Source organism: Oncorhynchus masou, chromosome 5, assembly GCF_036934945.1.
Source record: "Oncorhynchus masou masou isolate Uvic2021 chromosome 5, UVic_Omas_1.1, whole genome shotgun sequence".
Lineage (NCBI taxonomy): Eukaryota > Metazoa > Chordata > Actinopteri > Salmoniformes > Salmonidae > Oncorhynchus > Oncorhynchus masou.
In genome coordinates, this window is record NC_088216.1 from 21539862 (window position 1) to 21553966 (window position 14105).

At 44.6% G+C, this 14105-nt stretch overlaps 1 protein-coding gene across 9 annotated transcripts in view; it reads left to right on the forward strand.

Moving 5' to 3' along the window:
- Positions 1-14105, forward strand: part of LOC135536872 (regulating synaptic membrane exocytosis protein 2-like) — a 118106-nt gene that overhangs the window by 36864 nt on the left and 67137 nt on the right. The window contains exons 3-4 of one of the 9 annotated variants that reach the window (XM_064963154.1): positions 7064-7075; positions 7813-7833. The exons of the other annotated variants lie outside the window; for them this stretch is intronic. Coding sequence (XP_064819226.1) covers positions 7064-7075; positions 7813-7833 — 33 coding nt within the window. The remainder of the gene's footprint in view (positions 1-7063; positions 7076-7812; positions 7834-14105) is intronic. 9 annotated transcript variants of the gene reach the window in all.

Here is a 14105-nt window from a genome sequence, read left to right on the forward strand (position 1 = left end):
CATCCCTTCCCTCCGTCTGCATCACCCCCCCATCCCTTCCCTCCGTCTGCATCACCCCCCCATCCCTTCCCTCCGTCTGCGTCACCCCCCCATCCCTTCCCTCCGTCTGCATCACCCCCCCATCCCTTCCCTCCGTCTGCGTCACCCCCCATCCCTTCCCTCCGTCTGCATCACCCCCCCATCCCTTCCCTCCGTCTGCGTCACCCCCCCATCCCTTCCCTCCGTCTGCATCACCCCCCCCCATCCCTTCCCTCCGTCTGCATCACCCCCCCCCATCCCTTCCCTCCGTCTGCATCACCCCCCCCCCCCCCCTTCCCCTTGTTCATTTGTTTTGTCAAGACGGCTGCTTTTATGTTGTCTGTGTTGGCGGCTGGGGCTCTGTCACACTTTGGCCGGTCAAAGTGTATTGGAGTTGTTGTTGGAGCTTCAATCCATCCTCAGGTGTGTCATACTTTTGCAAAATAGCGACCCTGTAATGTAAACCCTCGGAGCACCTAGTATGTAGTCCTTTACACGGAATGAACAAGCTGCCGACCAGAAACACTATTCAGCGTTTACAGTATTGACACATACGCTGCAGTTCTCCCCAGAGCCCAAACCCTGTGAATGATACAGTGTTGGTTCTAGTTGATTTAGTCTAGCTCCCCAGAGCCCAAACCCTGTGAATGATACAGCGTTGGTTCTAGTTGATTTAGTCTAGCTCCCCAGAGCCCAAACCTTGTGAATCATACAGCGTTGGTTCTAGTTGATTTAGTCTACCTCCCCAGAGCCCAAACCCTGTGAATGATACATCGTTGGTTCTAGTTGATTTAGTCTAGCTCCCCAGAGCCCAAACCCTGTGAATGATACAGCGTTGGTTCTAGTTGATTTAGTCTAGCTCCCCAGAGCCCAAACCCTGTGAATGATACAGTGTTGGTTCTAGTTGATTTAGTCTAGCTGCCCAGAGCCCAAACCCTGTGAATGATACAGTGTTGGTTCTAGTTGATTTAGTCTAGCTCCCCAGAGCCCAAACCCTGTGAATGATACAGTGTTGGTTCTAGTTGATTTAGTCTACCTCCCCAGAGCCCAAACCCTGTGAATGATACATCGTTGGTTCTAGTTGATTTAGTCTAGCTCCCCAGAGCCCAAACCCTGTGAATGATACAGCGTTGGTTCTAGTTGATTTAGTCTAGCTCCCCAGAGCCCAAACCCTGTGAATGATACAGCGTTGGTTCTAGTTGATTTAGTCTAGCTGCCCAGAGCCCAAACCTTGTGAATGATACAGCGTTGGTTCTAGTTGATTTAGTCTAGCTCCCCAGAGCCCAAACCTTGTGAATGATACAGCGTTGGTTCTAGTTGATTTAGTCTACCTCCCCAGAGCCCAAACCTTGTGAATGATACAGTGTTGGTTCTAGTTGATTTAGTCTACCTCCCCAGAGCCCAAACCTTGTGAATGATACAGCGTTGGTTCTAGTTGATTTAGTCTAGCTCCCCAGAGCCCAAACCTTGTGAATGATACAGTGTTGGTTCTAGTTGATTTAGTCTACCTCCCCAGAGCCCAAACCCTGTGAATGATACAGCGTTGGTTCTAGTTGATTTAGTCTACCTCCCCAGATCCCAAACCCTGTGAATGATACAGCGTTGGTTCTAGTTGATTTAGTCTAGCTCCCCAGTGCCAGAGCACGCGTGCGGTATGAGATGCGGCGTTGTCCATACTCACCACATGTGGGCGTTATTTTAAGCCCACCCCATTCCATCTGGGCCCCTCTCCATCTCCTGTCCAGCCCAAGAGCGAGGCCCTCCTCCTAGGTATCTTACCCGACTGTGGGCCCTGGTCCCTGGACCTGCTGGGTGCCAATCTGTTCCAGATCCGCTAGGCCCAGCTGGAACCCAGACTCACACAGGGAGCAGGACACAGGATCAAGCTTTGGCCCAGACTGTGGACTTATTATGGGATAATTCCATTAAATTAATTATGGATAATGATACCCGGCCACTAGTAGTGTTGCCTCTATTAGATATTCCATCAATATGGAACTAATACTACAGTGAAATAATGGGCTAGGAACTCAAATCAATAGTAAAGTATTCCAATAAGTAGTTTCAGCACTATTGCAGTTATTTCAAAGGTATTTTGAAGTAACATCTCTCACTGGGCAGAGAAGAAAATTCTGTGTAGGTTTGAGTCAGTATTAGTGTGTGTGTCTGTGTATCAGTGTCAGTATTTATGGTGTATTTATGGGTACTTTTGTGTAGGCTGTAATCTATTATGTGTGAAAGGGTATTTTTTTGTGTAGGCTGTAATCTATGTGTGTAAGGGCATTTTTGTGTAGTTTGCTGTTGTATTGTGTGCGTATTACAGCCTGTGTGTGTAGGCAGTGTAGACTGGAGAGATGGCTTCTGACCGGCGCTCTCTCAAGTGGTACTTCCTTCCTTGATCCCCCATCCTACTCTCCCCTCTATCTCCAGCCAAGCAGAATAACAGGATTAGTTGACATTTAAAAACTTTGTTTTATTACATAAAACTCTCCCTCCTTTTCATGTTTGCCGGTTTAGTACAACACGTCTGTGTACCTCATGTCAAATTTAAGCCCGAGCACTTCATGTATCTCTCCAGTGCTGAGTTGGCCAAAACAGACATTTGTTTGACAGGGCGGATGCTAAGCAAGTTTCCTTACATTTCTTCAGTTTGTGTCACTCATGTCAAAAAGGCTCAACTCTTTGCATTACTTAAAGATGTGCTCTCCAACCTTTGTATAATATCAGCCAGTAGTTTTGAAAGTGGTGCTCATGAGCCAAAACGGGTCCCCATTTGTCTGTGCTACGTCATCCAATTGTGTACCACGTCATCTAATTGTGTACTACATCATCCATTTTGTGTGATAGGTATGATATCATACGAATTTAGCAGTTTCTGTGATATGTTACGAATCCAATTCATGCAGTATGTTACAAATTTGTTGTGATTAAGATCCCAGAGAGCATTTTTAACCTCAGGATTGGTGCGTTCCCCTCGGGACGTTTGAGCTAACGTAGGCTAATGCAATTAGCATGAGGTTGTAAGTAACAAGAACATTTCCCAGGACATAGACATATCTGATATTGGCAGAGAGGTCAAATTTTTGTTCATCTAACTGCACTGTCCAATTTACAATAGCGGTTACAGTGAAAGAATATCCTGTTATTGTTTGAGGAGAGTGCACAGTTATAAACTTGAAAAGTTAATAATAAACCAATTCGGCACATTTGGGCAGTCTTGATTCAAAATTTGGAACATAAATGCAATGGTTCATTGGATCAGTCTATAACTTTGCACATACACTGCTGCCATCTAGTGGCCAAAATCTAAATTGCGCCTGGGCTGGAATAATACACTATGGCCTTTCTCTTGTATTTCAAAGACGATGGTACAAAAAATGCATGTTTTCTTCTTTGTATTATCTTTTACCAGATCTAATGTTCTATATTCTCCTACATCAATTTCACATTTCTACAAACTTCAAATTGTTTCCTTTCAAATGGTATCAACAATATGTATATCCTTGCTTCAGGTCCTGAGCCACAGGCAGTTAGATTTGGGTATGCAATTTTAGCCTAAAATTGAAAAAAGGGTCCAATCTTTAATTTAGCAGCAGCTTTAATGTATTTTAATGTATCACACCTGCGAATTAAAATGATTTGAATCTATCAAATAAATTGGTTCTACAGGACTCAGTAAGTTATACAGAAGATACACTGTATATCCAAAAGTATGTGGACAGCCCTTCAAATTAGTGGATTTGGCTATTTCACCCAGACCCATTGCTGACAGGTGTATACAATTGAGCGCACAGCCATGCAATCTCCATAGACAAACATTGGCAGTAGAATGGCCTTACTGAAGAGCTCATTGACTTTCAATGTGGCACCATCATAGGATGCCACCTTTTCAACAAGTCAGTTTGTCAAATTTCTGCCCTACTAGAGCTTCCCCGTTCAACTGTAACTGCTGTTATTGTGAAGTGGAAACATCTAGGAGCAACAACGTCTCAGCCGCGAAGTGGTAGGCCACACAAGCTCACAGAATGGGACCGCCGAGTACTGGAGCATGCTGCGCGTAAAAATAATCTGTCCTCGGTTGCGACACTCACTTCTGCGTTCCAAACTGCCTCTGGAAACAACGTCAGCATGAACTGTTTGTTGGGAGTTTCATGAAATGGGTTTCCATGGCTGAGCAGGCGCACACAAGCCTAAGATCGCCATGCGCAATGCCAAGCGTCGGCTGGACAAATCTGGCTTTGGCGGATGCCAGGAGAATGCTACCTGCCCCAATGAATAGTGCCAACTGTAAGGTTTGGTGGAGGAGGAATAATGGTCTGGGGCTGTTTTTCATGGTTAGGACTAGGCCCCTTATTTCCAGTGAAGGAAAATCTTAAAGCAACAATGACATTATAGATGATTCTGTCCTTCCAACTTTGTGGCAACAGTTTGGGAAAGGCCCTTTCCTGTTTCAGCATGACAATGCCCCCATGCACAAAGCAAGGTCCACACAGAAATGGTTTGTCAAGGTCAGTGTGGAAGAACTTGATTGGCCTGCAGAGAGCCCTGACCTCAACCCCATCGAACACCTTTGGGATGAATTGGAACGCCGACTTTTAGCCAGGCTTAATCGCCCATCATCAGTGCCGGATGTCCCTGATGCTCTTATGGCTGAATGGAAGCAAGTCCCCACAGCAATGTTCCAACATCTAGTGGAAAGCCTTCCCAGAAGAGTGGAGGCTGTAATAACAGCAAAGGGGGGACCAACTCCATATTAATGCCCATGATTTTGGAATGAGCAGTTTGACAGCAGGTGTCCACATACTTTTGGTCATGTTGTGCAGGTGCAGCTTGTTCATTGTCGTTAAACAAAAAAATTATTTGACTCAAAATGCCCTCAATCATAATCAGATGTATTGACTTCTATAATAGCAGCATATAAGTCACAGTAACTCACAAAACATTGATATTGTCGTGATAAATTCACCCTGTGCCGAATAATCACATTCCCTAAAATCAACACAGAGACACAATGTAGTACACAGTGTTGTCCTGCAGAAGGCATTACAGTTGCATGGTGATGCCCGACACAATCTGTGCCACCCACTCATTTTGGTATTACTAAACCTCTCCCTTCTCCCCAGCCTGTCCTCATAGTCATGTTGTGTTATAAAAGTCACATTTCTGTATCTATAATACCTCACCAAACAGCAGATATTAAAAGCAGGGTCTGTATTCCTAAAAAAAAAAGTCAGAGTGCTGATCTAAGGTCAGATCCCCCCCCTGACCTTAGAAAAGGGAAAACTTATCCTAGATCAGCAAACTTATCCTAGATGCTATTTAAATACAGGCTCATATATTGATTGGAAGTAGACGTGCACTACCTTTCAAAAGTTTGGGGTCACTTAGAAATGTCCTTGTTTTTGAAAGAAAAGCACATTTTTTGTTAATTAAAATAACATCAAATTGATCATTAATACAGTGTAGATATTGTTAATGTTGTAAATGACTATTGTAGCTGGAAACGGCAGATTTTTATGGAATATCTACATAGGCGTACAGAGGCCCATTATCAGCAACCATCACTCCTGTGTTCCAATGGCACATAGTGTTAGCTAATCCAAGTTTGTAATTTAAAAGGCTAATTGATTATTAGAAAACCCTTTTGCAATTATGTTACCACAACTGAAAACTGTTGTCCTGATTAAAGAAGCAATAAAACTGTCCTTCTTTAGACTAGTTGAGTATCTGGAGCATCAGCATTAGTGGTTTCGATTACAGGCTCAAAATGTCCTGAAACAAAGAGCTTTCTTCTGAAATTCATCAGTTTATTCTTGTTCTGAGAAATGAAGGCTATTCTATGTGAGAAATTGCCAAGAAACTGAAGATCTCATACAACGCTGTGTACTATTCCTTTCTCAGAACAGCACAAACTGGCCCTAACCAGAATAGAAAGAGGAGTGGAGGCCCCGGTGCACAACTGAGAAAAAGGACAAGTACATTAGAGTGTCTAGCTTGAGAAACAGACACCTCACAAGTCCTCAACTGGCAGCTTCATTAAATAGTACCCGCAAAACACCAGTCTCAACGTCAACAGTAAAGAGGCGACTCCGGGATGCTGGCCTTCTAGGGAGAGTTCCTCTGTCCAGTGTTCTTTTGCCCATCTTAATCTTTTCTTTTTATTGGCCAGTCTGAGATATGGCTTTTTCTTTGCAACTCTGCCTAGAAGGCCAGGATCCCGGAGTCGCCTCTTCACTGTTGACGTTGAGACTGATGTTTTGCGTGTACTATTTAATGAAGCTGCCATTTGAGGACTTGTTAGGTGTCTGTTAGTCTTTTAAAATGATCAACTTGGATTAGCTGACACAACGTGCCATCGGAACACAGGAGTGATGGTTGCTGATAATGGGCTTCTGTACGCCTATGTAGATATTCCATAAAACATTAGCTGTTTCCAGCTACAATAGTAATTTACAACATTAACAATGTCTACGCTGTATTTCTGATCAATTCGGTGTTATTGTAATGGTCAAAAAACAAGGACATTTCTAAGTGACCCCAGACTTTTGAATGGTAGTGTATATATTGTATTGTAAGCTAGACAGGAAGTTATATATAGGGTTGTGTAAGATGATGTATCATGTTGCTCTTTTGTCCCCATTTCCTGTTCCTCCATGACACTGTGACACAAAGGTCATGTGTCATGCCGACGTCACATGACTAATATGTCGAGTCATGCATGTTTGCTGTCAAACGCCGTCTGTGTTTCACCACTGTTGCACGTGTTACAGGTTGTATCACTGAATAGACTGTGTATCAAAAGTGTGTATTGTGAATTTTGCTCATGTGTATTAACAAACGTTTACACCATTCCCTCACTCCTTTTTTCTCTTTCTCTTTTTCCTCCCTCCCTTCTCATGTTCCATGAACCTATATTTGACCTCTGTCTCTCTTCCTCTGTCTACTCCTCCACTGCATCCCTCTATCTTCCCCATCCACTTCCTCCACTCCCTCCCTCACTTCCTTTTCACTTTCTCACTGCTACCTGGACTACATGCCACTACAGGAGGACAAAGTGGTTAGCATCTTTTCTGTGCTCTCTACTGTACTGTGAATATAACCTATGTGTCCCTTTGAAAATCCCCCAATGGCTGCGTTCCAATCCCAAAGTTTTGACCCCCTTCCCTCCTGCCCTGTAGACTTCCCCTTTTAAGTGGACTGGATTTGTGTGAGTGATATGGCATACACTACTGCAGTCCTATGCCAAGCCCTTTTGCTGTTGGCAAGGTCGAGGTATATTCCTTTGTTACTAAAACCTAGCTCACACAAATCCAAGAAGTGGGTGTCCACAAAGGCCGAAGTGGAGGCAGTAAGTTATCAGATTGGAACGCGGCCAAAGCGGTCAAATCCACCTATGGATTAATGACTTAAACCGAACAGAATGATTCCCTGTTCCCGGACAGTTCAGTCCAGGCTAGCTTTTCTCTAATACTAAAAGGCTAGCCTTTATACTTGGACTTCCACACACATACTGTATCTGTCTGTAGTCCAGATTCCAGACTCTGGGCATTGGCAGATACAGTCATGGAGACCATTTTGCCTTGAGTAGAAATAAATATGATTAGATACTATCTCTGTCTACCACTATGGTATTTTACCATGGACCTCCCCAAGCATATCTGCCTGTAGTCCAGTCCACACTAATATGGTTCATTGGTAGTGCAGTACTAGAGACTGTTTTATCTTCAGTAAGGATATCTGGGTAAAAACGTTGACTAATTCTGCATCCATTGTCTGTCTCTTCCTCTTGCAAAGTGTCTCATAGTGAAGGAAAGGGTAAGGCCTGCTGGGTAATGGAGTTTTTGCATGGGTCACTATAACTGTAGTTCTTTAATGCCACACTTCAGCTGCAATTTGGGAAGTGGGCGAGCATGAGCCATGCCTGGCTGTCTGGGTGGGCATTCCTAGACACCCCTGGATGGACACCCCCCTTACACAACTCCTCTCTCTATGGCTGTGGGCATGGCTGTGCCAGGGGGAACTGGGTATAAGATACAAGATAGGGGGAACAATGGGGTACAAGGGCACAGGGTGTTTGTTTGGGGGTACAAGGGCACAGGGTGTTTGTTGGGGGGGTACAAGGGCACAGGGTGTTTGTTGGGGGTACAAGGGTACAGGGTGTTTGTTGGGGGGTACAAGGGCACAGGGTGTTTGTTGGGGGTACAAGGGCACAGGGTGTTTGTTGGGGGGTACAAGGGCACAGGGTGTTTGTTGGGGGTACAAGGGTACAGGGTGTTTGTTGGCACGCAGAAGCACCTTATCTTACTATAAGACCCTTGTTGTGACTGCAGAGGGAATGTGCACACTTATGCCCGTGCATGCTTTACCTGCCTGTCTGTGATGAGCATACAGACCAGCCCCTGCCACAGGGAGACGGGAGGGGAGGCCGAGGCTGGGTTCCAATTTGTACACTTGCCACCTTCCCCTCTGTACTTGTCCACTCCAAGTAAGGGGAAAACAACCAAAAATCCTTTTGTTCGATTGGAGCTTTTAAAGCACAGTTTTGCTCACAAGCGTCCTATCTTTTCAGATTCGGATCTGAGGGGAAGTCGACAGGGGCAGAGGGGAAGGATGCAAGTCTTTGGATTGGACCCTGCGGCTGCTTAAGACAGTGGACTGGGGTCAGGGGGGGAGTGTGTAGGCTAGGACCCCATTCCTAGTCCATCATAGCCCCTCGCCTCTCCCTGTCAGCATCTGTCAGTGTTGTCTACGTTCAAATATCAAGACTTCCACACCTTAGCCCAGCTAACAGACTAATACGGTCACTGTTACAGTACATGCCAAGCCTTTAAATCAAAGCCCCTGGGTTCGTCCCTTTGTGTGTGTGTCTATGTGTGTGTGTGTCTGTTTTATTATTTCTGTGTTAATTAACTGCAGTGTGTGGGCTGTCTATGTTTCCAACGGGTATTTAATTCAATTGTGGTAGATATGACTCATTCTCAGAGACACTGTTTGGTTAATCTCCACAGTTTCTTCAGTTGACGCCTCAAGGAACATGAATCCTGGAATAACGCATATTTTATAGTGTAAATAAGGGTCAAATGACATTTTTTTTTCATCATATTATGATACAATCACAGTTTAAATGTACGATTTACACAAATAAAACAATTTGTCATGTTATATTCTTCAGAGACTAGTTAGTCCCCGCGAGTCTAGTTGCTTTTTCCTTGGTGTATTAATTGCAGAGTGATTGTTTGTGTGTTTATTGTCATCTCCAGATGGCTGCGAGAGAAAGAAAGCGCGCGCGAGAGAAAGAGAGAGATAGAGAGGGAATGAGCGAATCAGAGCCAATCCACTCCACTCCACTCCTCTTCCTGTAGTGGAGACCCACATACACACACTAATGTACACAGACACAAATATGCAAACACCTCTTTTACGGCTTGGACAAACCAGACGCACGCACAGACACACGCACACACACCGGACACACACACACACCAACTCTCCCACTCCCACACTGCATCTAGCCAACACTGCACTTTTTACAGGAAGGGAATGCACTTCATATTCTCTATCAGGTATCTCAGCATTGGATGACTAACCCAGCGGTCTGCCATAAAACATTACTGTAATGCCTTGTATAAAATAACAATAGCGGAAACAGTAACTGTATTAGTGAACAGTTCCAGGATTAGTTTGGGGTTACAGAAAGGCCTATACAAACACTATGGGATAATAATACTAGAGGGGTTTCTGTTGTGTCCTTAGCAGTATTGGCTTCTATAGGGTAGAATGCCATTCAGTCTTAACACTGAACTGTCTTGTAGTTCACGGGGCTCGGCTGCAGAAGGAAGCCAAGACCTATTCCTAGTTGATCTATAGCCTTATTTACACAAATGGAGCATTGTCGTGTTTTGTGGTCGTCTTTCTTCCTCGTCTGTAGGACTTAACATTCCCTGACGGATGGTAGTTTTCTGCCAGGCCCCGCTGCCGCCCCATATGTCAATCTGTCGTTGGAGGCTGTATTGAGCTCACTGAACACTTTCCTCTCCATTCCACCACCCCGGGCCTCCATCTATACCACCCAGTTAAGGAAAAAGACGACGTTTGCAGAATTCCCAGCTATTCCCGCTGCCGCCGCGCCCGGTGATACTGTCGCTATCCCCACCTCCCTGATTTGGCAACAGAAATGGATGGATAGAGCGTCTGAGATGGAGATGATGGAGGGGTGTGGGGTAGAAAAGAGCCTGGTGATTAATGACGGCTGTAAGATGTCGCCATTCGTCAAGTCGGTCTGCCTCGTCAGGTGGGTTGCTGGTACGAGGAAGGTGGTGGTTTGTAAGGCAACGCAGGTTGTGTGGGATTGAGGTTGTTCTAACGTTGGTTAAACGTTGTGTTTTGTTTTTTGCTGTTTCAGTCAAACTTTTTTGCTAGTGCCTGCTGCTGACATGACTCTCTGTACTCAATGACTTGGTCACCATGGTGAACTGTTAGGCGGGGTGAGATTGGTGCAGTTACCTGTTAGAAATGGCATTGCTCATACTCACGACACATACACACGCACGCACGCACGCACGCACGCACACACACACACACACACACACACACACACACACACACACACACACACACACACACACACACACACACACACACACACACACACACACACACACACACACACACACACACACTGCACATATCCATCACACAATCCAGGAACGTAGGTCCTAATCATTCCAGCTCAGGATTATTCTGTGTGTGTGTGTGTGTGTGAGAGTGTGCGTGTGTGTGCGTGTTTCTCTCCCACACAGAGTACACACAGGTTTTAGTGGCCTACTCTCTCCTCTGCGTAGGTTTGAGACCATGTAAAACACGGATGGAGGTGTGGCTTTAGAAAAAGAGATACATTTTCTTTACTTTTAGATCCCTTTAGGGTGGACAGTGTGTGTGTGTGTTTTGTCAAGTCAGTCTGCTGCGTCAGGCGGGTTAGCGGTACGAGGAAGGTGGTGGGTTGTTAGGCAACGCAGGTTGTGTGGGATTGAGGTTGTTGTAACGTTGGTTAAATGTTGTATTTTGGCTTTTGCGGTTTGTGTTTTTTTACAGTCAAACTTTTTGACAGTACCTTGTTGCTGACATGGTTTAAAACTGTCATGAACATGACTTAAGACCTGTCATTTGTTGTCGTGTCCTTTAATGACTAATCCAGGTGTGACTGGGTAGATATGTGTTGTGATTTAGGTTAGTCTTGTAGTCCGTATAAGGGTCTTTAGTTTCTTTGAGGATGAGGATCTATTATGTTCATACAGTTCTTTTAGCTGCCCACTAACTTGCTGTTCCCAGTCTTGGCATTGTCAGTACAATCTCTCTCTCTCTCTCTCTCTCTCTCTCTCTCTGTCTCTGTCTCTGTCTCTGTCTCTCTCTCTCTCTGTCTCTCTGTGTCTCTGTCTCTCTCTCTCTCTGTCTCTCTGTCTCTCTGTGTCTCTGTCTCTGTCTCTCTCTCTCTCTCTCTCTGTGTCTCTGTCTCTGTCTCTCTCTCTCTCTCTCTCTCTCTCTCTGTCTCTCCCTCGCTCTCTGTACTCAATGACTTGGTTACCATGGTGAACTGCATTCTGTTAGGCAGGGTGAGATTGGTGCAGCAACACATTAGAAATGGCATTGCTCATACTCAAGACACACACACACATTCGTTTTACTCTCGTGGTGGAGACAGTTGATTTCAATTCAAAATCCTATTTTGGTCAGTGTTAGGAACCCCACCCTATTGTGTGACACATGTAATATGTGCTGCTTAAGCATGGTTAGTGTGTGATGGCAGCCAATCAGACGGCTCGCTCAAGAAGTAGCCCACTCTGGTGTCACCTCCAGTTCATCGCACTGTGTCCTGTGGAGCGCCATGTGTCAGTGTGTGTGTGTGTGTGTGTGTGTGTGTGTGTGTGTGTGTGTGTGTGTGTGTGTGTGTGTGCTGCTTGAATACGATCTCATTCAAGGATTAACCATCAGATTCATTTCTTTCGTCTTCCTCAGCCTTGAGAAAGAAAATCTCCCTATATAGTGTGAAGTTAAACTGAACCTTTTTCCTTCGTCAGTTCTTGGCTATAGAGTCTAAAATGTTAACATTTCTTTACCTCCTCTTTGAGACACATGCAAATATTAACCGCATCCCTGGATGGATATTTGAAATGGTGGCATTAATACGGTCACTATAGGCCTACCTAATATATACTTTACATTCCCGGCCGAATAAAAAGGGATTTCCCAGAATGCACACTGAATGATTGCTAATGATAATGATAATCAACAAACAGCTGAATAATTAAGGGGAGGGAGTATAAGGGGTATGGTTTAGCGGTAGCATAGCCCACCAGCCTTGCGGACGGCTGCTATCTGAAACCGGCTGGCGGGTATTGTCCTGACTGATGATGATGTTGAATAATGGTGAGGAGCTGAAGGGATTAGCTGCGGTCTACTCTAATCTAACCTGCCTGAGAACACAGAGAGAGAGAGAGTGTGTGTGTGTGTGTGTGTGTGAGAGAGAGAGAGAGAGAGAGAGAGAGAGAGAGAGAGGGGGAGAGAGAGAGAGATTGTATGTACTGTACATATGTGGATGTGTGTATTAGAACAACTGCATGTGTGTGCGTGTCCAGCTCAACAGCTGTGGGCCAAAGCTGCACACAGCTGATTTACTTTAGATTAGTGTGGCCTGGAGCCAAACAGAGGATTCAATCAGGGTACTATACGCACGATGCGCGCCGGTTCGCTAAAAAGCTAACTGCACGCAGACTGCTAAACTAACTGTCCATTCAACCAACCCTCCATCAAAGAGCAGGTTTCACAGAAGGTTGCGTTTTGGGATGCAAACAAAGACTTCTAAACAACAGCTTCCCGCCATTTTGGATTTGTACCATCGTTCTAGACCGTGGGATTATACACTCGAGAAGAGATAAATCTGTTTTTCTGTGCGGTTGGGAGGGTGGTGATTTTCAGTAGCCATGGCTACATGTGAGTATGGAACCTTACTTTGATGTTGTTCCATTTCGGGTTGTTGTTCGTAGGACGGTCAAATAGCTGACTTAAGTTGACCAATGATTTCTATCAACAGTAGACCATTTGTATATATTTATTATTATTGGGGTGGCAGGTAGCCTAGTGGTTAGAGCATTGGACTTGTAACCGAAATGTTGCAAGATCAAATCCCCGAGCTGAGAATGTAAAAATCTGTTGTTCAGCACCTGAAAAAAGGCAGTTAACCCTCTGTTCCTAGGACGTCATTGAAAACAAGAATTTCTTCCTAACTGACTTGCCTAGTTAAATAATGAAAGGGTTTTATTTTATACTATTGTGAAGAGCAATCAGTAGATGTCCCTGTACATCTGTGACTTGTCCTCTCAAATCATGGTCTTCCACAGTGTTAAGTTCAGATAGTTGTCCATTTCCTGTCTTTGACTTACGTCTTTTCTTCAGGGCCTATACTGTAACCAGTTATTGAATTAGGAGTGTTCTTCTGGGAACCTGTTGTGGAACGATAAATAGCTTTTGGTGGATGGTGGATATTGTAGCTGGCTGTTCTTGTTGGCCAGTTGATGTTCTGTGTCATCATCCGCTGTGGGAGATTAACAGCCCTGTCCACCATAGGCAACAGGCTACTGCTTTCTCCATGGTAACGACATCCCATCCATATCAAGCCTACTCTGTTTAACTAGATACTGCGTTCATATTAGATCATCTTTACTACATTTGTAGCCTTGTAGAATATGTTGCATTTTCTCTAGTGGCAACAGTATTATTACAAATTTGTGATACACATTGAGATATTTCCTTATCTCAATGTGTAAGTAAAATGCTGTGATATTTCACAGAGTGCATTGTAACCTACAATGAGTGTATAAAACATTAAGAACACCTTCCTAATATTGAGTTGCATCCTTAACAGCCTCAAACTGTTGAGCGTGTTGCATTTCTTGACACAAACCGGTGCGCCTGGCACCTACTACCATACCCCGTTCAAAGGCACTTCATTATTGTATCTTGCCCATTCACCCTCTGAATAGCACACATACACAATCCATGTTTCAGTTGTCTCAAGGCTTAAAAATCCTTCT